The sequence below is a fragment of the Hyperolius riggenbachi genome, chromosome 3 (assembly GCF_040937935.1).
Source record: "Hyperolius riggenbachi isolate aHypRig1 chromosome 3, aHypRig1.pri, whole genome shotgun sequence".
Classification (NCBI taxonomy): Eukaryota; Metazoa; Chordata; class Amphibia; order Anura; family Hyperoliidae; genus Hyperolius; species Hyperolius riggenbachi.
In genome coordinates, this window is record NC_090648.1 from 281,262,367 (window position 1) to 281,285,128 (window position 22,762).

Sequence of the window (22,762 nt, forward strand, 5' to 3'; positions counted from 1 at the left end):
GCTATAAAATTTAAATAAATGATAATAATTAAATTATTTAAATTTATAATATTCCAACATTTAGAGTGAGCTGTTGCTGATTTCTTTTTTTAAAAGGGGTGGGGAGGCACAGGGGAAATGAGGATAAGGAGGATCGAGGAGGGTGGGAGAGAGCTAAAGAAACATTGGAGAGTGGACAGAGTAGAGGGTGGGCTGGAAGACGGTGAGGTGGCCATACATAAGGCAAATCGGTGCTGCTAAGAGCAAGCCCAATTGACGATGTGACCGATTTTAGGCCGAAATTGATTGCATGCATGGATCGGACCTGCTGCAAGATGTAGGGCAGGCATGGTCGGAATAGCCCATTTCCGTTTCCGGCACAATTCCGCATTCCGTCATATAGAAAGTCCGTTACCGTTCCATTCCGACGGTATACCGGGGCAGTTCCGCGGAATTCCGACTTATACGGAATAATTTTAATCTCTCTCTCTCTCTCTCTCTCTCTCTCTCTCTCTCTCCCTTCCTCCTCCTCCTCCTCCTCTCCATCCATCCATCCATCCATCCATATCGTGCAGTAGGGAATTGCAGATTTTCAAAACAGCTTATATACCATAGCTGGGATTTGAACCCAGAACCTAGTGTGTAGTAGGTATCTGTCTTAACCTCTAGACCATGACCCACACTACATGCTAAAGCTGGCGGTAGCATAAACCATACTTCCATTATGATCAATTCGATAGAAAAAGTAGCATGATTAAGGATTTGTACTTTTTGAAAAGCATGCTTATATACCATAGCTGGGATTTGAACCCAGGACCTAGTGTGTAGTAGGTATCTGTCTTAACCTCTAGACCATGACCCACACTACATGCTAAAGCTGGCGGTAGCATAAACCATACTTCCATTATGATCAATTCGATAGAAAAAGTAGCATGATTAAGGATTTGTACATTTTGAAAAGCATGCTTATATACCATAGCTGGGATTTGAACCCAGGACCTAGTGTGTAGTAGGTATCTGTCTTAACCTCTAGACCATGACCCACACTACATGCTAAAGCTGGCGGTAGCATAAACCATACTTCCATTATGATCAATTCGATAGAAAAAGTAGCATGATTAAGGATTTGTACTTTTTGAAAAGCATGCTTATATACCATAGCTGGGATTTGAACCCAGGACCTAGTGTGTAGTAGGTATCTGTCTTACCCTCTAGACCAGGGGTCCCCAAATGTTTTGGGTTGAGGGCCGGGTCAACATACTTCAGACCGCTGGTGGGCCGGAGTAAACATAAAATGATGTAGAAGTCTTTGCGGACCAGACAGTGAAGCAATGAATTGTGCACCCCCTCCTACACTGCGCCCTGAGGCTGCAGCCTCTCCAGCCTCAGCCTTACTAGTGGGTAAGACAGATACCTACTACCATGCAGTGTGGTTCATGGTCTAGAGGGTAAGACTGATACCTACTACACACTAGGTCCTGGGTTCAAATCCCAGCTATGGTATATAAGCATGCTTTTCAAAAAGTACAAATCCTTAATCATGCTACTTTTTCTATCGAATTGATCATAATGGAAGTATGGTTTATGCTACCGCCAGCTTTAGCATGTAGTGTGGGTCATGGTCTAGAGGTTAAGACAGATACCTACTACACACTAGGTCCTGGGTTCAAATCCCAGCTATGGTATATAAGCATGCTTTTCAAAAAGTACAAATCCTTAATCATGCTACTTTTTCTATCGAATTGATCATAATGGAAGTATGGTTTATGCTACCGCCAGCTTTAGCATGTAGTGTGGGTCATGGTCTAGAGGTTAAGACAGATACCTACTACACACTAGGTCCTGGGTTCAAATCCCAGCTATGGTATATAAGCATGCTTTTCAAAAAGTACAAATCCTTAATCATGCTACTTTTTCTATCGAATTGATCATAATGAAAGTATGGTTTATGCTACCGCCAGCTTTAGCATGTAGTGTGGGTCATGGTCTAGAGGTTAAGACAGATACCTACTACACACTCGGTTCTGGGTTCAAATCCCAGCTATGGTATATAAGCCGTTTTGAAAATCTGCAATTCCCTACTGCATGAGATGGATGGATGGCTGGATGGATGGATGGATGGATGGATGGATGGATGGGAGGAGGAGGAGGAGGAGGAGGAGGAGTTCATAATTCCGCGGAATTTTCCGAGCATCCCTAATGTAGGGCTGGCATGCTCGATCAGGTGCACGGTAGTAACGGCGTGCAATATCAGGATGAGGGAAGAAACCCCCTGAGCTGTCCCCCAATGTAAAATGTGCCCCCTTCCCCGCAGCCCTGTGCAGCATATATTACCTGTCGGTGTCTACCATTGGCTTCGGGCTCCATCCTCGTACACGCGTCCCACCCGTGCCCACGTATATGCCGGCAACCACATGGGGCGTTCGTTTGAAGCCAGCGACGGACACCAACAGGTAAAGTATACTGCGCGGGCTACGGGGGAAGGGCGAGAGAGAGGGAATCGGAGAGAGAGGGTCACAAAGCTGATTCCTGACAGATTTCATACTGAAATCTATCGAGAATCGCCTGTGGTGTATGGGCAGCCGGCAGATCTCTCTCTGATCAGAGAGAGATCTGTCTCTTGGTCGATATGCCCATGTATGGGCACCTTAATAAAATCAACAGGGACTGTGTGGAAGAGAGAGAGAGGCATGTGAATGGGGAGGGAGATAGATGTGGGAAAGAGAAGGGGGACATTAGAAAGAGGGGAAGATAAAAAGGTAGAAGAGAGCTTGGGGGGAAATGGCTCACTAGTGCTCCAGTCTTTAACTCTCTGGTTTAGCTGGGAGTGGGACATGCATAACAAGCTATTATGCTGTCACTGTGACTGAGAAGGGGGGAGGGGGTCAGGCAGAGCTGTCACTGTGACTGAGCGGGGAGGGGGTAAGGGGGACAGGCAGAGCTGTTGCTGTGACTGAGAGGGGGAGGGGGGTAAGGGGGACAGGCAGAGCTGTCGCTGTGACGGGGAGGGGGTCAGGGGGACAGGCAGAGCTGTCACTGAGAGGGGGAGGGGGTCAGGGGGACAGGCAGAGCTGTCACTGTGACTGAGAGGGGGTCAGGGGGACAGGCAGAGCTGTTGCTGTGACTGAGAGGGGGAGGGGGTCAGGGGGGACAGGCAGAGCTGTCACTGAGAGGGGGAGGGGGTCAGGGGGACAGGCAGAGCTGTCGCTGTGACTGAGAGGGGGAGGGGGTCAGGGGGACAGGCAGAGATAAGGATCAGTCAGACAGCAAGTAATTTGTCCAGCTTACCACACAGCGCTCTGCCCTGCTGTCACCTGTTCCAGCTAGAGAAGCTCCCAGCTGCTGCACTCCGATCTCTAGCCCCTGCTGTGCAGATCCATCCATTGCTGGCCTGAATGAGAGGCTGCGTGTCTCTCACCACATCCAAACTTGCCGCTCTGCAGCAGCAGGAAAGCCGGGGGAGGAGACCACAGAGCAGGAAGTAGCACAGAGTTGTGCTCTGCCTGCGATGTATGTGACCCGCACATTGAAGGGCCCGTGCGCTGCATGTCTGGATGGAGTGCAGACAGGAGAGGGGGCCACCACCATGTGACCTCACAGGGAATTCCCCCGACCTCCCGCTGGATCAGTACGAGCCTGCGCACACAGGTGTGGGGGGGGGGGCATCCGGCCCCCCCCCCTCAAGGCTTCAGGAGCCGGGCCCCTGCGACCTTGGGCCCTACGCCAGTGGCAACACTAGATTATACAGTAACAGATTGCTTTTGACACTGAACTGATCATGATGACAGTGAGTTTGGAAAGTATTTAGACCAGCTTCACCTTTTTTGTTTGTTTTTTTTTGCCCCATGCAATGATACTTCAGTTGTTTAAATTTGTTTTTCTTTTGCTTGTTAATCTACACTCAACACCTCATCTTCCTCCCAGTCCAAGATATGCATGGGGCAGTTGATTAACATTTAATCATATTTTGGATGTCTTAAAGCAGGTGTGTCCAAACTTTATGGACCCAGGGCCATATTACCAGTCTATAGAAATAGCTAGGGGCTGAACTAAAGAAATGAAGCACATTTTTTGTGTGATTGTCCCTAGGTACAATATGCCTATTATAGCTCTGTCAAATAAAATTTTTTCCAAGGGAAATAAATTCTATACCATGTGAGCAGTCAGCATGTCCCCTTCAGTGTGCAGTGGTGCCTGCTAATGAGTGGCTACTGCTGGCATAAGTGGCTACCTTCACTCTTCAAGTCCACACCCATGTCTCCGTTCTTCTGCCCTCCCCACCGTGGCCATTTTCTGTCATCCCATAGTGATTATGGGACTTCAGGAGAGAGGAGGGGGAGGAATAGCGGTGACACAGGTTGACCTAAACATTATTACATGTGGCCCCACAGCAACGGTCTATGGGCTGCATGCTATAAAAAGCAAGCAAGAGCTTTTCAGCCACTGGCTTTTCATTTGTATAAACGTGTATGTGAATCTGCAATTGCTATTTTGCTACTATATTGCTATTTTGTGTGCCACACCCCCTTTAGAACCCGCTTTTTAATCAGTTTTTACATCCGATTCAGATTCTGATTTGCAGTGTGCAGGGAGCAAACTGCAAATCGGAATCTGAATCAGATGTAAAAACTGATTAAAAAGCGGTATCTGAATCGGAATCGCTTGCAGTGTGCAAGAGGCCTAATAACTTATTTAAATGCCTTAACTTGAGGTGTTGTGCCTTGATCTGTGTTTTTTCTTGTAACTTACCCTTGTGGTCAGGGTTTAATCCAGTGCACTCCCTCCTTTCCCTGTCTGTGACCATTGTCAGTATGCACACAGCTTATGCTGGTGTGTGCGTGGTGAATATTGATATGTTAGTGCATCAAACTAATCCAACAAGGGAGGTAATGTCTGTCCCAAGAGAGGATGTCAGAATGTGTGCTCCTAATCTTTAGATAGACTTGATGCAAAGAGTGTTTGCATGTCTGCATTATGCATGTTACCGGACCAGAGTTAGGACACTAGTGAAAACTGGGCTACCACTGTTTGGTGTAGGTGACTACGCAAGAGAATGTATTCTTTTGTACTAAGACCCCAGCTTTTAACTTAGCTGTAGGGATAGCAGTGGTTGTTTTCTGTGAAAGCATTTGTATGAACACTTGCATGTAAGCATGCGAAGGGTTAACTGACTTTGCTTTTCAGAGTTTAATCAGCCAGTGGTCTTGTTATTCCCACCATTTGCACCGCTAGTTCGTCACTGCAGCCCATTCGCTGTTCTGTTAAAGTGACTGCAGGCTTCCTTATCATGTTTAGGAGCAAGTTTCATTGGCTCCTGACCTTGTGATTATTGTAAGGCAATCACAGTAATAACCCCCCCCCCCCCCAGTGACCAGGCTATTTTTGTACAATTAGTACACTGCAGCTTTAAGGGCTCGCTGCAGGCCAGTACAACTCGGCACACAAGTGATTCCCCCCCCCCCCTTTTCTGCCCACCAACAGAGTTTTCTGTTGGTGGTCTCTAATGGCAGCTGCGATGTTTATTTATTTATATGTATATTTTTTCTAATAAATCTCCGTTTCCCCCCCCCCCCCCCCGCCAGCCAATGGCAGAGATCGGCTGCAATAGGCATCAGCCTGTGAGAGCCAATCGCTCCTGAGCCTCCCAGGGGGACAGCGGAGCGACATGGCTGTCCCCAGTACAGCGCTGCCGTAGATCGCAGCGCTGTACGATGTAAATAGGTGGTGGTTTTCTGTCCCACAGTTTCCTAGAGACGATCGCAGCTGGGAGACTGATGACGTAGCGGAGCTCCCCTGCAATCTTCGCCCCAGGACTTAACGACAATTGGCGTTACACAGTCTGGTGGGAGCCACCGCGTTCATGAAGATTGGCGTGAGGCGGTCGGGAACAAGTTAAAGATAAACTTTAACCAAGGGTTGAGCTTAATTTCTATCAGCATGAAAACTTTACCTTTCCCAGAATAGATCAGGGGTCTGGCTAATATTGTGGTCAAACCCCTCCCACAGTGTGATGTCATGACCAAGATCCTGAGCAGTTTGCTGCCTGTGAATCTTGTTGCATTGTGGGCAGTAGCTGCTTTTTTCCAACTGCCAAGCAAGCAATTTCTCCCTCTGTGAATAGAACGCACATTAACCTCCCTGGCGGTATGCAGTTTCAGAGGCTGCGTCCGCGGGAGGATTTAAAAAAAAATAAAATGTGTTTTTATGTTTTAGCTAGCAGTTCGCTAGCTAACTATGTCCCCCAAGCTCGGCCGCACCTAACTAAACCCCCCGATCGCCGCCGGCAATATTTACCCCTCTGCGATCCCGCAAGAGCCACAGCTCCACCATTCAGCTTCACTCGTCGCTATGGCGATGATCGGACATGACGTCTGACATCATCAACCTCATGATGTCATGCGCAGTTCCGATCCGTCCCATAGCGAAAGCCTGGAGCTGATTGGGAGGCGGTGCCATCACGGGATCCCTGGGGGTGGTACGTATTACATCGGCGATTGGTGGGGAGCGGTGAAACTTGGGGAACAAAGTTAACTTAAAGGAATGATCTGCGCAAATAAAAAAAAAGTTCCACTTACCCGGGGCTTCTTCCAGCCCGGTGCAGCCGTCCTGTGCCCCCGCCGCAGCTCCTACGTCTCCCGGTGCTCTTCGCCGGCGGAGCCGACCTCGCACGTGACCCGCGCCGTGGAGCGCAGAGGAGGCCGACCCGGAATCCGACTTGGCGAGGTCGGCTCCACCGGCGGAGAGGACTGGGAGACGTAGGAGCTGCGGCGGGGGCACAGGGCGGCTGCCTCGGGCTGGAGGAAGCCCCGGGTAAGTGGAACTTTTTTATTTTTTGTTTTTGCGTGGATCATTCCTTTAAGCATATACAGTAAATACATTTTATTTTAAAAAATCCTCCCGGGGCCATGTGATCCTCTGCGGTGATCACCTGGCAGGGTTAAAGATGTCGCCACCAGTGATAAATGTCAGAATGTAAATCAGGGAGAGGAAACATTTTACAATGGGCAAACACTGACTAAATAATCTATAAATGAATATTGCAAACAATAAGCAATTTTATTAATTATGTTATTTTAGCTACAATTCATCTTTAAACAGGGAAAGGATGGCTCTGGTTTTTAGAGTGTACATGAGATGATAAAAAAAAGAAATTATACATACCTGTGCTTGCTCCAGCCCCCTTCAGGTTGATCGGTTCCTCACAATCTTCCTCTGACAACTGGATCCTACACGAGGCGACCCGGTAATTCTGTCAGTCAGCACAGGCGCAGTCTAGCTGCGTATGCTCCCCATTGCATGCAAGAGCAGAACTCTTCAGGCGACGAGAGTGTGATGGGTCGAGCGCAATAGGCCCTGACTGTCAGAATTACCGGGCCGCCTATCGGAAGATCCAGGCGATGGAGGAGGATGGCAAGGGATCGATCAGCCGATCAGTGTGAGGGTGGCTGGAGGATGCCCCAGGTTTCTATAATTTTTTTTTTTTATTTTACTTCCATCATCTCAGGTTTACTTTAAAGGGGCCTATATTTACAAGAAGGTACTGCACACCCTATGTATGCTAAGTAATGCACTGGGTGCACTGGGTGCTGAGTCTGTAATTAGGCTAAAAAGCCCTAGACAATATATATACAAAAGGACTCGCACACCAGCATGAGTTTCATCAAAATTATATTGTAAACACGAAAGCTGATTATATACAAACAAGTGCAGATAATGCATTATGCACAAATAACATAAGTGTATTGGCAACAAAAGACCAAACCGGTCAAAAGAAATACAGCATAATGGTATATGTCAGCAAAACATGAAGTAAATGGCTGCACAAGCAGTATCCCTTTAAGAGCAGCAATGAAAAAACACAAGCACAGTTTTAAACATGAATGCAGTACATACAAGTGGTAAGGTAGCAAGGGATACAGTCAAACAATTGTGCAAGGTAGCAAGGGATACAGTCAAACAATTGTGCAGTTACAACATGAATGGTATACCCTGACAGCGGCTGTTTCAGGGGTTCCCTTCCTCAGAGGGTATCACCTGGCTCAGTGCATGACGATATACAGCGGTTTCATTGTGCATAGTAATCATACCATGCACAATCTCGTTTTACCGGTTTTCAGGGGGTGGGGCTACCGGGGGGAGGGGCGACGTAGCGGTGGCGCACGAACAGCTGTGGGGATAAATACTCACTTGCCGGCAAACGGGTCCGTCCTCCACGCTGTACTGGGCTTAATTATTTTTCCTGTTCTTGCATCACATTTCCCTGAAACAGCGCCCCCCGGGTGCTATTACAAGGAGATGATGCAAGCAAAAGCAGGAATGAAGCCCAGTACACGCCTGAGGACTTGGCTGCCGACAAGTGAGTATTTGTCCCCTCTCCCTCCCTCCAGCTCTCTGTGCTGCAGCCACCTAATTCTAGCTGCACCTATCCCTGGCTACCTATGCTGCAGCCACCTACCACTGGCTACACCTATCCCTGGCTACCTATGCTGCGCTACCTACCACTGGCTACACCTATCCCTGGCTACCTGTGCTGCGACCACCTACCACTGGCTACAACTATCCCTGGCTACCTATGCTGCGACCACCTACTTCTGGCTACACCTATCCCTGGCTACCTATGCTGCGCTACCTACCACTGGCTACACCTATCCCTGGCTACCTATGCTGCAGCCACCTACCACTGGCTACCTGTGCTGCGGCCACCTACCACTGGCTACACTTATCCCTGACTACCTATGCTGCGCCACCTACCACTGGCAACACCTATCCCTGGCTACCTATGCTGCGCCACCTACTACTGGCTACTCCTATCCCTGGCTACCTGTGCTGCAGCCACCTACCACTGGCTACACCTATCCCTGGCTACCTGTGCTGCGGCCACCTACCACTGGCTACACCTATCCCTGACTACCTATGTTGCGCCACCTACCACTGGCTACACCTATCACTGGCTACCTATGCTGTGCCACCTACTACTGGCTACACCTATCCCTGGCTACCTATGCTGCAGCCACCTACCACTGGCTACACCTATCCCTGGCTACCAAAGCTGCACCACCTACCACTGGCTACACCTATCCCTGGCTACCTATGCTGCGCCACCTACCACTGGCTACACCTATCCTTGGCTGCCTATGCTGCTACACCTATCCCTGGCTACCTATGTTGCGCCGGTTATCATACCGTGGAATTTCATACCGTTGCAACCCTACCTTGCTGAGAATCCCCATGAAGAGATGGGCTAGTCCAAAACCTGTCGCTTTTGTCAAATTTCTACTGCCTACTGTAAGTGACAGCAACATAGGAGAAAAGTAATTTGTGGCTCATTTTACTCTGGTAAAAACATATTTTTTATTTGTACTGTGTATGTTTGCACATATTTTAAATTTTACAATTTTTCGCCGTAGTGCCCCTTTAAAAGGCCAGAACTGTTAAGTCTCAAAGCGGTTAAAGGAGGGAGATAAATGTAGTTGCTGTGAACTACTGACCTTCCACACAGCCAGTAAGCTTTTCACTGGCTTGATAACTCTAACCAGTATTGTTATATACTTTTCTTAATGTATATTTAAGACAATCTGGATCAAAGCCATGTTTAGCTCATAGAAGACAAATACAAGTTGTGTTGCAAGAAAAAGTTTTTTATTTTGTGTTTTAGTTGGATAATGCAGATGAACAAGCAGCCCAGATTCGGCGAGAGCTTGATGGACGTTTACAAGTAGCAGAACAAATGGCAAAGGTAAATGACCACATGGCTATTTAGTCACTTTCAATTGTTTTTTGTTTTGTTAGTATTAAAAGAATTGCATATGTTTAGTGTTTAAAGTGACCATGTAGTGAGAGAAGTATGGAGGATACTCTTTAAATTATGTCAGTTGCCAAGCTGACCTACTGATCTTTTGCCTTCAAGAGAACCTGTACTGAGTAAAAATATTTAAAATAAACACATGAGGTAACTTCAAATGAACATTGCATAGTTACCTTGCCATCAGTTCCTCTCAGAAGCTCACCATTTTCTTATCACAATAATCCCTTCCAGTTCTGACAACATTTTGTCAGATCTGAAATATATCAGTTGCTGTCAGTTATAGCTGAGAGGAAAACTGATGTACCCGGTAATGTCCATGTTTCCCTATGGCTCAAGTGGGTGATGTTACAGTTTAACTGTGTGCTGACCAGAAAGCTGTTATGGGTAATGACCATTTTCAAAATGGAGGACGGAAAATTCCTTTGATCACAGTGAACAAATAGGACGCGGGCCAGGAGAAAGACACTGTTGAGTAGACTACATGGAAGGTAAGTATGACTTGTGTATGCTTATTTTGACTTTTCAGTTCAGGTTTTCTTTCAGTAAATCACACTTTTGAAAACAGCAAAATCAATCGAGCACTTTTGAACTATGTTCAAAACACCTGATCTGCATACTCTTTCCACCTCAGTGGCTTACACTGTGAGGTATTGTACATACTATTTGGCCTATTTATATTTTAGTGCAGATATTTTCCAATATGAATGCACTTTTAAAGGATACCTGAGGTGACATGTGACATGAGATAGACGTGTATGTACAGTGCCTAGCACACACATAACTATGCTGTCTGTGTTTTTTTTTTTATTACTCTGCCTGAAAGAGTTAAATATCAAGTATGTAAGTGGCAGTTCCTGTCTGGGTCAGACTACAGTGTGAGCCACACTGATAAGAAATTACAACTATAAAACACTTTTCTAGCAGAAAATGGTTTCTGAGAGCATGAAAGAGATAAAAAGGATCAATAGATCATAGAATTTAGCTCTGGCATACTTTAATGAATGTGTCATTGAGCAAAAACAATAACAGTAAAAACTTGAAAAGTAGATTTAAATATTAAAATAAAACTATGGAATATCTGTATACATTTTTAGGAGAAGGAAGATAGATACAATTGTTTATTTCATTTGTTTATTTTAACCTCGGGTGTCCTTTAAACTTGTACTGCCTCACACTATACAATGTTTACAAAAGTATGTGCTTTTTGTGGAGAATGCAACAGTTTGTTATTTATGTTGAACAAGCTTATTGATTGACATGCCAGTTCAATCAATTAGTCTCCGCACCAATCCAGTTGTCTGTGTTTAGCATTGATTTATATGGGCTGTCAGTTTTAATGTATTTTTGCATCACAGTAAAACTGACAGCATCACATATAGGGTGAATTAGCATGGCTCTTAATGGAAGGTATTTGTGATAATTTAGCCTAAAGTGAGCAGCAACTTTGGTTTTTCATGATGCATCACTCCCAAATATGCAAATCATCTTCTTCCAGGAAACCGTGTTTTTATTGAATATTATGTCAGTTTTATACCGCTTTAAAGTGTACCAGAAATGAAAAGAAAACAAAAAAATCATACATACCTGGGGCTTCCTCTAGCCCCCTCTGGCCTGATCTCTCCCTTGGTGCCATCCTCCGCCTTCTGTATCCTTCATAAAGGATCCCGGTATCTTGGGCCAGTCAGTGCACGCTCACTGTCGCTGCACGCACTTCCCTGTTTTGCTATCGTGGCCAGGAGAGTTCTGCGCCTGTAGTCCGTAGAACTGCGCAGGCGCAGAAAGCTCCCAGCAATGGGAGCGTGACAGGCTGGATGCGCGCAACCGTGCCGCACATGCGCAGTAAGCCACGATTGGCCAAGATACTGGGAGCCCTTGTGGAGGACAGCGCCAAGGGAGCGATCAGCCTAGAGGAAGCCCGAGCTAAGTAAGATTTTGTTTTCTTTTCATCTCTGGTTCCTTTTTAACTTTATCCCCATCCTCTAATTCATGAACTGCTGATTTTCAAATGTTAATATGAAGAAAAATCAGTGATGGAAAAGAAACCTGTGATGCATAATATGAAAATATGTAATTTGTTGATCATTTTATTTATAGCATGTGTAAAACAGGTGTGGTAGCTTACATTTTTACTTGTGTTCATTTCTATGCATAATTTAAAAAAATCTACTTGAAGAATACTGTAGGGGTTCGGGGGAAAATGAGTTGAACTTACCCGGGGCTTCTAATGGTCCCCTGCAGACATCCTGTGCCCACACAGCCACTCACGGATGCTCCGGCCCCGCCTCCGGTTCACTTCTGGAATTTCAGACTTCAAAGTCTGAAAACCACTGCGCCCGCGTTGCCGTGTCCTCGCTGCCGCTGATGTCACCAGGAGTGTACTGCGCAGGCACAGACCATATTGGGCATGTGCAATGCACTCCTGGTGACATCAGCAGGAGCGAGGACATGGCAACGCGGGCGCAGTTGTTTTTTAGACTTTGAAGTCTGAAATTCCAGAAGTGAACCGGAGGCAGGGGCCGGAGCTTCGGTGAGTGGATGTGCGGGCACAAGATGTCTGCGGGGGACCATTAGAAGCCCAGAGTAAGTTCAAATCCTTTTCCTTAGACCCCTACAGTATTCTTTTAAAAGGAGTTGCTAAAATAGTACAAATATTACACTTCATGGTAATTAGGGCACAAGTTATTTCTGATAATATAGGAGTTTTACTGATCTACTACCATCGGTGTGTCTTATGCTATTCTAACACTAACCTTCCCTGAATCTATCCCCTACCTACACCTATCACTACCCACTCCTATCTACGCCTAGCACTAACCCCGTATCTACGCCTAGCACTACATCTACTACCTAGGTACACCTAGCACTAAGGGCGCGTTTCAACTTGAGCAGAAACCGCCGCGAATCGGCAGAGTTTCCCCGCAGGAGAATAGTGCGGGGAAACTCTGCCATAGGGTGCAATGGTAACGCCGGTCGAATCGCTACCGCTAGCGATTCGGCCGGCTTTTCCATCCGAATCGGCGCGGGAGGCTGCGGATCCCATAGCCGTGCATGGCACGGCTGATGGGATTCGTCTGCTTTCCCCGCAGACCAGGAAGAGCTGCGAGATGCACGCCGCTCAAGTGGAATCGCGCCCTAACACTTTAACTTTGAAACGTTGCTAACTAGTGTTCTCACCAGAACTATCACTGCTGTAGAGTTCCACTACAATGTATTGGAACTCCACCAGTGTTATTATGATGTCCCCACCACTGTCTTTGCCACTACAGAGTTCTACTACAAAGTATAGGAAAACTACCACTTCTGTTGTGCCGACCCCACCACATCTTCGTCGCTGCAGAGTTCTGCTTCAAAGTATCAGAACTCCACCGCCACTTTTGTGATATCCCTGCCGATACTAGCTTGTAATTCTATAATTTAACATGGGTGCCTAAGGTGGTGCTAAAATTGAGGGCCATAGGTAATAAAGCACATAGCATCATGAATCTTTCTCTCATTTAGCATACATTAGTTGTAGGCTTTGGCAAATCGGGCACTCCGTTTTCATTTCATTGTTGTTTTTTGAGTGATTTTTTTTTTCTGTTTATGGTTATTTACTGCTGAATATGTTTGAATAATACTGTATATCGGTATTTTAAAACTACTAAAATAACAAATGTCTATATCAGTTTACACCATAACATGGAGGTTTTTTTTTGTTTTGTTTTTTGCATAGGTCACACATATTTACTGTGTGAAAATCCTATTTTACAATATTTTTTTTATTTATATACCATAATTGATATAAAGTGGTGCAAATAACAAGCAATCATGTTAGTGTATAAGCGATGCAGTGATTGAACCCACACTAATCTACCTTTCTTTTTTTATTGCCTTTGGTTGACAAGGATGTGCTTACAACCTTTATCTAATATCATTCTTTCCATTTTTATTGCAAATGTAAAGATATTAATATTTTTTGAAGGAAAGGAAATTCCCAAAGTTCTTAACAAAGGAGATGGAGGCGATGTATATAGAAGAGTTACGAGCATCTGTGAACTTATTAATGGCCAACCTAGAAAGTCTTCCAGTATCTAAAGGGGGCCCAGAATTTAAACTTCAGAAACTAAAACGTTGCCAGAATTCTGCATTTCTGGATATTGGAGATGAAAATGACGTTCAGCTATCAAAATCAGATGTGGTATTGTCCTTTACTTTAGAGGTAGGTATTTGTACTTCTGGGGCAGGGCATTTTGTATAATGATTAATATGTTACCCTTTTTTTTCGTAATCACAACTGACCCATTTTTAAGCATGATGAAACTCAAAATAAAATAAGGCTGGAATCATGCTGAGGCAGGGGTCACACTTAAAACCACAGCGATTCACTACATACCACATACTGCGTTTCCAGAGGCATATGCGATTCCACATAGCGTAAAAGAAAAAAGAAAAAAAGAGCAGCCTGCACCACTTTCCCTCACAACGCGGGCGTTTCTACATTAAAATCAATGGCTACTGAAAATAACGAAACTACAGTTAAAATGCTTTGCAAATTGCATAATTGTGTTGTGTGTTATGTAATGTAATATATATATATATATATATATATATATATATTTATATATATATATATATATATATATATATATATACATATATATATATATATATATACATATACATACACACACTTAAGGGCATTATTTTTTTTTTTTTTATGTATTTTTTTTTTTATCTTGAGATGAATGCTGTTTTAATGTCATAATTGTGTCCTGTTTGCAGTTATGTTAAACCCCATCTCTAGGCACTGATCAGAAAATATCATCTACAATGCAATTTCCAACAAAGCTGGGACATTGTAAATAAAATCAAAACATGGCGATTTACCAATCATGCTAACACTTTATTTCATAGAACATAGTACAAAGACGATATAGGAAATGTTGAAACTTAGAAGCACTGTGGTTTTCTTTTAGGCATCTGTATGCCCATTTTGAGTTTGATTTCTACATTTCATTTCAACAAAGTTAGAACAAGTGGATGTTTACTGCTGTGTTTTATTACCTCCTCAGTAACTTCTTTGAAATTTCCTGAAAGCGAATATCTACAATGTTTCTTACATCGCATACATTTATCTGTTCATACAGATTGTTATTATGGAAGTCCAGGGATTGAAATCTGTGGCTCCGAACAGAATCGTTTATTGCACAATGGAGGTTGAAGGAGGAGAGAAACTCCAGACAGATCAAGCTGAAGCCTCTAGACCTCAGTATGTAATATCATGAATGTTGGTGTTGTCTATGCCCAGATATAGAAATGGATAAAGTAGCTTTTCATGTGGCTGATATTCAGTGCCCCCCCCCATCTCCTTGCAAAGCCCCCTTGTCCTAGTATTGATTGAAAGGAGCTCATTCTCCCCTTTAGTGCCCAGGAAGAAGTGGGCATAATTGAATGGGGCGGATTTGATGTGTTTTTTGGGCACAGTCTTAATGAGGGGTGTGCGGTAACCAAATAGCTAGCCTCCCAGTTTTAATACGGAAAATTTGTCCCAATCCCTTACATACTTTTCACAGTGGACTAATGAGAAGCCTTGGCAAGAAATTGAGATGTTCTGATGCTTGGCCGCCTGGTTAGTTGGCAGTGAGGGTGTGGCAAGAAGAGATGACCAAACTTAGGTGACCAAACTTAATGGATTATCCATATCAATTAATGCCTGGAATTCCCGTGCCTTACTTAAACTAGGAAAGTTAATCCAATTTCAAAAAAGCATTCCATTGAGTGGTATTGGTGGTAACAATCAAGTAGACGTAATCAATAGGTGCTGCTCAAATATATACAGTACCTAAAAGCAGCAGGAGGATACAGTGCACCATAAAAAAATAAATGGGCTTGTATAAAAAGGTCTCACAGCAAAGGCCGGCATGCTCTCCAGTGAACTAGCTGATAAGAGCACCAACAGATCTCATCCAATTTAAGCCCCCCAAAATTGTCAATAACCGTAATGAAAAACCTTGTTAATTACTTCATCACCATCTCTCTACTTAGAATGCAGGCCCAGTGACCATTTGATATCACATTGAATCAGTTAAAGATGGATGAAACTTTAATTTTATTTATGGTCTAAAACATTTAACACCACATAAAATTGATAGCTAAATACATATTATTGATTACTGCAAGTGTTAATACTCAAACTTGCCACTTCGTTTAAGGGGCCCATACACACATCAATTTTCCCATTCGATTCCCCGTAGATTCAATCACTTTGATCATATTGGATGGGAATAGATTACTTTAAATGCTCAATTCCATACATTTTTGATCAAAAATGATTGAAAGTGTCAATTCGACAGGATGGAAAATTTAGGTTGATTGGAGATGGGGCAAGCGAGGGGGATGGTTGATATCGATTACAATAGATTCCCTGGTGTGTGTGGTAGGAATCAATTCATTCTGAATGAATTGTTTTTTTAAAGGAATTGATTGTTTTGAAACACTGGATGGAATTCTGTAAGTGAATGGCCAAATTTAGAAGCTAATTGACAAGATGTTGCTGTATCAGAATTTTCAGATTGATTTAAGCTGTGTGAACAATGCAGAAAAGTTTCTGCTATATCTAGTGGGAAGAAGAGACATTTCAGTATTATTAATATTCATTGGATTTATATATAGCACCAACATATTATGCAGCGCTGGACAATAAATAAGGTTACACAAAAATAACAGGTGACAGACAACACAATACAGGTAATAAGCAAGAAGATACACAGCGCCAGATCTTACACTGGAGTTGTAGTCCCAATACAACAAGTTCATGTTATTCTGTGTGTGGGCAGAGTGCACAATCAAGTATGATACAAAAGGGAAGGCCCTGGCAAAGGCTTACATTCTAGAGGGATTACTTTAGATAATTAATTAGGAGTCAATATGATAATGTCCTGAAAGTAGCAATTTTATAAATTTGCTTCAGTGACGTGTAAATTATGCCTTCAAAAGAAATTAGCCAGTTCTTTTGCCGTTTCATATTTAATTTTTTTTTTACTGGGTTTACCCCCCCCCCCAGTAGATGTTTAATTGCGCTAAGAATAATGTCAGCTATTAGTTGTACTTGCAGACATGCATGTTTATCTAATATGAGCATGCATGAAAAATAGATTTCCTGCCATATGTTCATCAGGAGGTCAGATGATGCATGTATATACAGTCTGTTCATATACAGTGGGAAAATTGAGAACGGCCTTGCTTTTTCATTATTATTTTAAACTATTATATGAACTAAAAACTATGTGTATGTTCTAAAACATGCTCAATTAACTTCTAGCTGATGGACAGGGCATTTTTAAAAAAAAATGGGTCTATACGTTTTTAAGCTGTGAGCACCAGCTGAGCTGGTGACCTTTTGCTTAAAGGGAAGGTCCAAGCAAAAAAAAAAAATGAGTTTTACTTACCTGGGGCTTCTACCAGCCCCATGCAGCCATCCTGTGCCCTCGTAGTCACTCACTGCTGCTCCAGTCCACTGCTGGCAGCTTTCTGACCTCGGAGGTCAGGGCCGAATTGCGTACATTTTTACACATTCCCGCTAGTGCAGGAACATTAACACATACATTTTTACGCGTTAGTGGTGCAACGCGTACATTTTTGTTCCTGCACTAGCTGGAATGCGTAAAAATGTATGCAATGTAGCCCTGACCTCCGAGGTCAGAAAGCTGCCAGCGGGGGACTGGAGCAGCAGTGAGTGACTACGAGGGCACAGGATGGCTACATGGGGCTGGTAGAAGCCCCAGGTAAGTGAAACTCATTTTTTTTTTTTTGCTTGGACCTTCCCTTTAAGAGTTGTCATAGATAACCTTTAGAAGAACCCACTCTATGTACTATTAAATAACTGAGCATTACTTGGAGCCGTGGCGGATCTCATTTTCAGTGCATATTTCTAGCTACATAGTCATACTTCACGAGAAGCTTGTTAGGTTTAGCCATTAATGAACCTACTGGGAGAACACTGAAAGTGATACATTTATAAATTATCTGTGAATGCACTATTGATATGGGAATTTATCTCTTCTGTGGTTGCTGGCAATCATGATGGACGTTTTCTTACTTCTTAAAAGAAGCCTTTGGCTTTCTCTATTGAATAATTTAGTAAACTAATTGGCTTTGTTTAAGCCACAGAGATTGTGGTGGGCATAAATACAGCAGTGGGAGGAAATAAATTATTTTTTTGTTAATTGAATGGCACCTAAAATGGGATTTGGTGTTCACCTTGCTCCCTACTATTAAAGACACTCATCTTTTACAGTTAATCTACCAGTATTTACTGTATTTGAATGAACTAGATGGCGCTGCCTGACGTAATTCAGTTATTCCACAATCCTCCCACCTGCAGCTACTTTAATCCAGTGATGAGCCCCCTGACCCACTGGTAAATTCAAGCACTATATATTCAAACTAAAAGAGCGCTGGTGAATTTGTTCTAATAACTTTATTTTTCTATGTATATACACACATTGCATTTAAGAAAGTTTACCTAAAACAATATGAATTCCTCAACCACTACCCCACATACAAACCACACCACACATACATACGTGGGAGTTATGCGGTGTTCTAAAAATGTATATATGCAAAAAAAAATATATATATATGAGTACGTGCATGCACGTGTGTGCCAGGTTTTATATAGAACTTGTGGGTAAAAATCAATGGTTGATTCCACTATCACTTTTCCAAATGTATACGAACAAACTGTGCATATAGAGAGACAACCAGCTAACAGCTTACGATATGGGGATCACTGTCCCTTAAGGTTGTGAGCATCAGTTCCTCAGTATTACTCCATATTACTCACTCCTTCCAGATGATGGTGCAATCTATCGTCCTGGCCTCACGCCTCCGCTGATATGCGGATTGTAGCCGCAACTGTGCGTCCAGCGGGACCAGCGCAATACCTCGCGGACAAGCGATGTTCCTCCGTGCGTTCTTCCGGGTGTGACGTCACTCACCCGGCTTCTTACAGTTCTCGCGATGGTTCGGCTTACCCTGGAGTCCTTTCTCACTGAGAAAGGAAGTGTACACGCTGTGCGTTCCACTTTGTTTTTTCCGGACACTATAGCGTAAATGTATTTATTACTCAGCGACAGCCACAAAATCCAACCTAGGTACCATGAGAGTCTTTGGGGCACCCCTCCAAACCTCAGATTGACATGTTTCGACAAGTCCACTTGTCTTCCTCAGAATCTGTTTGTATGTGGGGTAGTGGTTGAGGAATTCATATTGTTTTAGGTAAACTTTCTTAAATGCAATGTGTGTATATACATAGAAAAATAAAGTTATTAGAACAAATTCACCAGCGCTCTTTTAGTTTGAATATACAGTATTTACTGTATGTTGCCATTTTTAAAAACCTTGGATTAACCCCCTTGGTACTGCGGTTTTTAGAATCTACATTGCATCTGCATCTCTATAACAGCTAGTTGTATTGTCTACTTACCAGGTGATCCCTGTGAGCCAATCACAGTGATTACACCAGCAAAATGAAAAAAAAAATAGGCTCTGGTCCTTAATGGGGGCCAGAGCCGGCCATCCCTAATTGGTTAAATTGAATTGATGTCAGTTTATTTACTAAATTTCCTATGAGAGCTGAGTAAATGATTTACACAAAAATCTTTAATGATTCCATGTAAAAATGTATTTTTACCTTTTAAGAAATAATTTACTGCTTTGTCCCCACACCCCCTATTTAAAAAAAAACAAACAAAAAAAACCATATAGTTAGAAAGAGCGTATAGTGAAGGTGAGATCCGCACTATGTCGATTGAATAATGACTATTAGATTAGAAACATCTCAATCCAGGACACCACATGCTGACATGTTTCGGACGTGACACCTTCCTTAATCGTGGCATAGGTACAAAATAGCAGGAGGGCCCCTTTATAGAAAAAGACACAGGGAACACCCCTCACATAGCAAAATATAAAATCAATATGTAAAAAAACAAAATTGATTTAAATACATACAATATTGGATGGTATAATATACGGCAGCAATGCACAATATCAGATAGAAAAAGGAAAAAAAAATATATATATATATATATATATATATATATATATATATATATATATATAAATATATATAAATAAATATGTGTAATGAAGCAGACCTAGACAGGGACAGTACACCCTAGACCGTAAGTTGTGCTGGTTGACTACCGTGTGATCATATAAGTGTAACTTTTCTACCTGCAATTCTTGCATAGTTCATCAACTTACACGTTACATTACTTCTTTTTCTAATGGTAGGAATTTCCCTATGAACCAATATATCAACTGTAATACTAAGTTTATCTATTTGATTTCATGCTCTAAGTGTCATTTACAGTATGTGGGATGCACTACCCGACATCTAAGGCAACGAGTAGGTGAACATTACAGGGGCGCGGGCTGGCTAACTTTGGAAGTTTCCAATGTGGCCAAACATTTTAGATCGGTCCACTCTGGGGACATGTCCTCTTTTTCATTCCAAGGTATAGAACGCATAATGAGGCCCCCTAGAGGCAGTGATGTTTACAAGCGCCTTCTCACTCGAGAGGCTTTTTGGATCTTTCAATTGGGGACACGTGTCCCCAAGGGTCTCGATGCAAGATGGGATTTGAATCATGTCACCTAGGGTTCACAACTTACGGTCTAGGGTGTACTGTCCCTGTCTAGGTCTGCTTCATTACACATATTTATATATATATCTGTTTTTTCCTTTTTCTATCTGATATTGTGCATTGCTGCCGTATATTATACCATCCAATATTGTATGTATTTAAATCAATTGATTTTATATTTTGCTATGTGAGGGTGTTCCCTCGGTTTTATGTACACTCCCCTTTGATGGCTGGGTTTTTTGAGCACTTGATATCGGGTGTGTCTCTTTTTCTATAAAGGGGCCCTCCCGCTATTTTGTACCTATGCTACGATTAAGGACGGTGTCACGTCCGAAACATGTCAGCATGTGGTGTCCTGGATTGAGATGTTTCTAATCTAATAAAGTCATTATTCAATCTACATAGTTCGGATCTCACCTTCACTATACGGACTCCTGGGTGTGAGCTACCCGTTTTCCTGCACTGTCGGCTGATAGAGGTATAGAGCGGAGTTTCACCTTCACTTAGTTAGAAAGAGCCAAGAAAAATAAGCAAACACTGAAACTTGTGAGCAACCAGTGCCACATTGTGGTAATTTGGAAAAATAACATATACTAACACAGTTGTAACTGAAGAATGATTTTATTAATTTATAATAAATGTTTCTTCAAAGCCACTTTTAGTATGGTAATCAGAATAATTGAGGAGAAGTCTCATGTGAATGTTTGCTTATATTTCATAACTAATGTATAATCCTCTATTGACAATTTACTTAAAGAGACACTGAAGCGAAAAAAATATATGATATAGTGAATTGGTTGTGTACTATGAATAATTACTAGAAGATTAGCAGCAAAGAAAATATTCTCATACTTTTATTTTCAGGTATATAGTGTTTTTTCTAACATTGCATCATTCTATAATATGTGCAGATTATACAACACTCAGCATTCAAAAATGAGTCTTTCAGAGGAGTCTGTGAAGTAATGACCTCTCCTCTAGCAGAGGAAAAGTAAATAGTCCAGGAACAGTTGAGATAATAAAAGTCAGATAACAGCCCTCTTCACAACTAACTTAGTCGGAGAGCTTAATGGCTTGTTTGTATAGAGATAACAACTGGAGTTTCTCAACTCTTCCTGTACTGGAAACAAATACACTGATGTATCTGATCTTAATGTTTTATTTCTTAGCTGTGCTACACATACAATATCATCATTTTTTTTCCGCTTCAGTCTCTCTTTAACTAACACTTTCTGCAAGAGCCAAACAAGACAATTGCTGCAATGTGAACATATTCTGGACTATGTATGTATGAAAAACTTGGGCAACCTTTGTTTGGTATGCTAAAAGTGGACAGTTTCAGGATGACTGCTGTCGAGGGAAAGGGGAATCCACTGAGCAGCATGTAGATGGCCTGAATATTATTGTTTTATCTTTGCTATAAGTTACTGCATAGTCACCTCTCCCTATAGTCACGGATTCAAGTGCTCAGGCACATGAATCCATTTATGCAGGTTTGTCAGTTGACAATGTGGTTTCTGGATTGTGCCTTCAGGTCTGATCATCCGCTTAAGTCTATGGAGAAATGTTGTGCATGAGGCCCACTAGAGTGCTTTCAGATGCACTTTGGAATTGCTGGTGATCCCAAGAAGTGCTAGACTGTTGAAAGTCAGTGGTGGTGATCCCACAGGAGTGATTTCAATTTGGCCAAATTGCAATCACAGGTCCTGAAGCATTTTTGAAGCTGTTACGTTTTAATAGAAGCGATAACAGCACTACATAATCACATTTGAACAAGATTAAGAAAAAAAATGCAAATTGAAGCTCTTTATGATCACAGGCAGTAGATTATACAGCGCTTCCAATCGCTGGACAAATAGCTCCGGAAATTTCTGTAGCAAATGCTAGCAAAAAGGCTTAGCGTTGGCGATCTGTAGTGGGCCCCAGGCCTAAAAAGTGTGCTTTATGTCAAGCCAGACCTCATGTGAGGTTGTAGCTTTGAAAAAAAAATATTTGACCCGTTTTGTGCTTCATTTCTGTGTAACAAAAATGTAGACTCCTCAACATATTATGTTATATTCTGGCCACACCTATTAAGTGGTAAGGACCAAATTCCAAGTAAATAGAACTTTTTGGCTCAGGAAAGGGAAATCCAAGGTGGTTCAGAGAGGTGACTTTTTTTTAAAGCTGCTACCTGGCTTGTATTTTATTACAAATTAATTAACACGCCCCTTAATACATTTTTTTTTCAAATGTTCAGTTCAGATTACTTTTAACCGTTCTCAAATAGAGATTTTTCCTCTTCAATAAAAATTATTTTCATTTGTTTTTAATTGGCGCTGTAATTAAAAATGTGTATTTTCACCAC

At 42.6% G+C, this 22,762-nt stretch overlaps 1 protein-coding gene across 1 annotated transcript in view; it reads left to right on the forward strand.

Annotated features, from left to right (window-relative positions):
• The window catches only part of CADPS2 (calcium dependent secretion activator 2), a 506,020-nt gene that overhangs the window by 92,170 nt on the left and 391,088 nt on the right, over nt 1-22,762 (forward strand). The window contains exons 4-6 of the mRNA XM_068276393.1: nt 9,635-9,715; nt 13,746-13,982; nt 14,911-15,032. Coding sequence (XP_068132494.1) covers nt 9,635-9,715; nt 13,746-13,982; nt 14,911-15,032 — 440 coding nt within the window. The remainder of the gene's footprint in view (nt 1-9,634; nt 9,716-13,745; nt 13,983-14,910; nt 15,033-22,762) is intronic.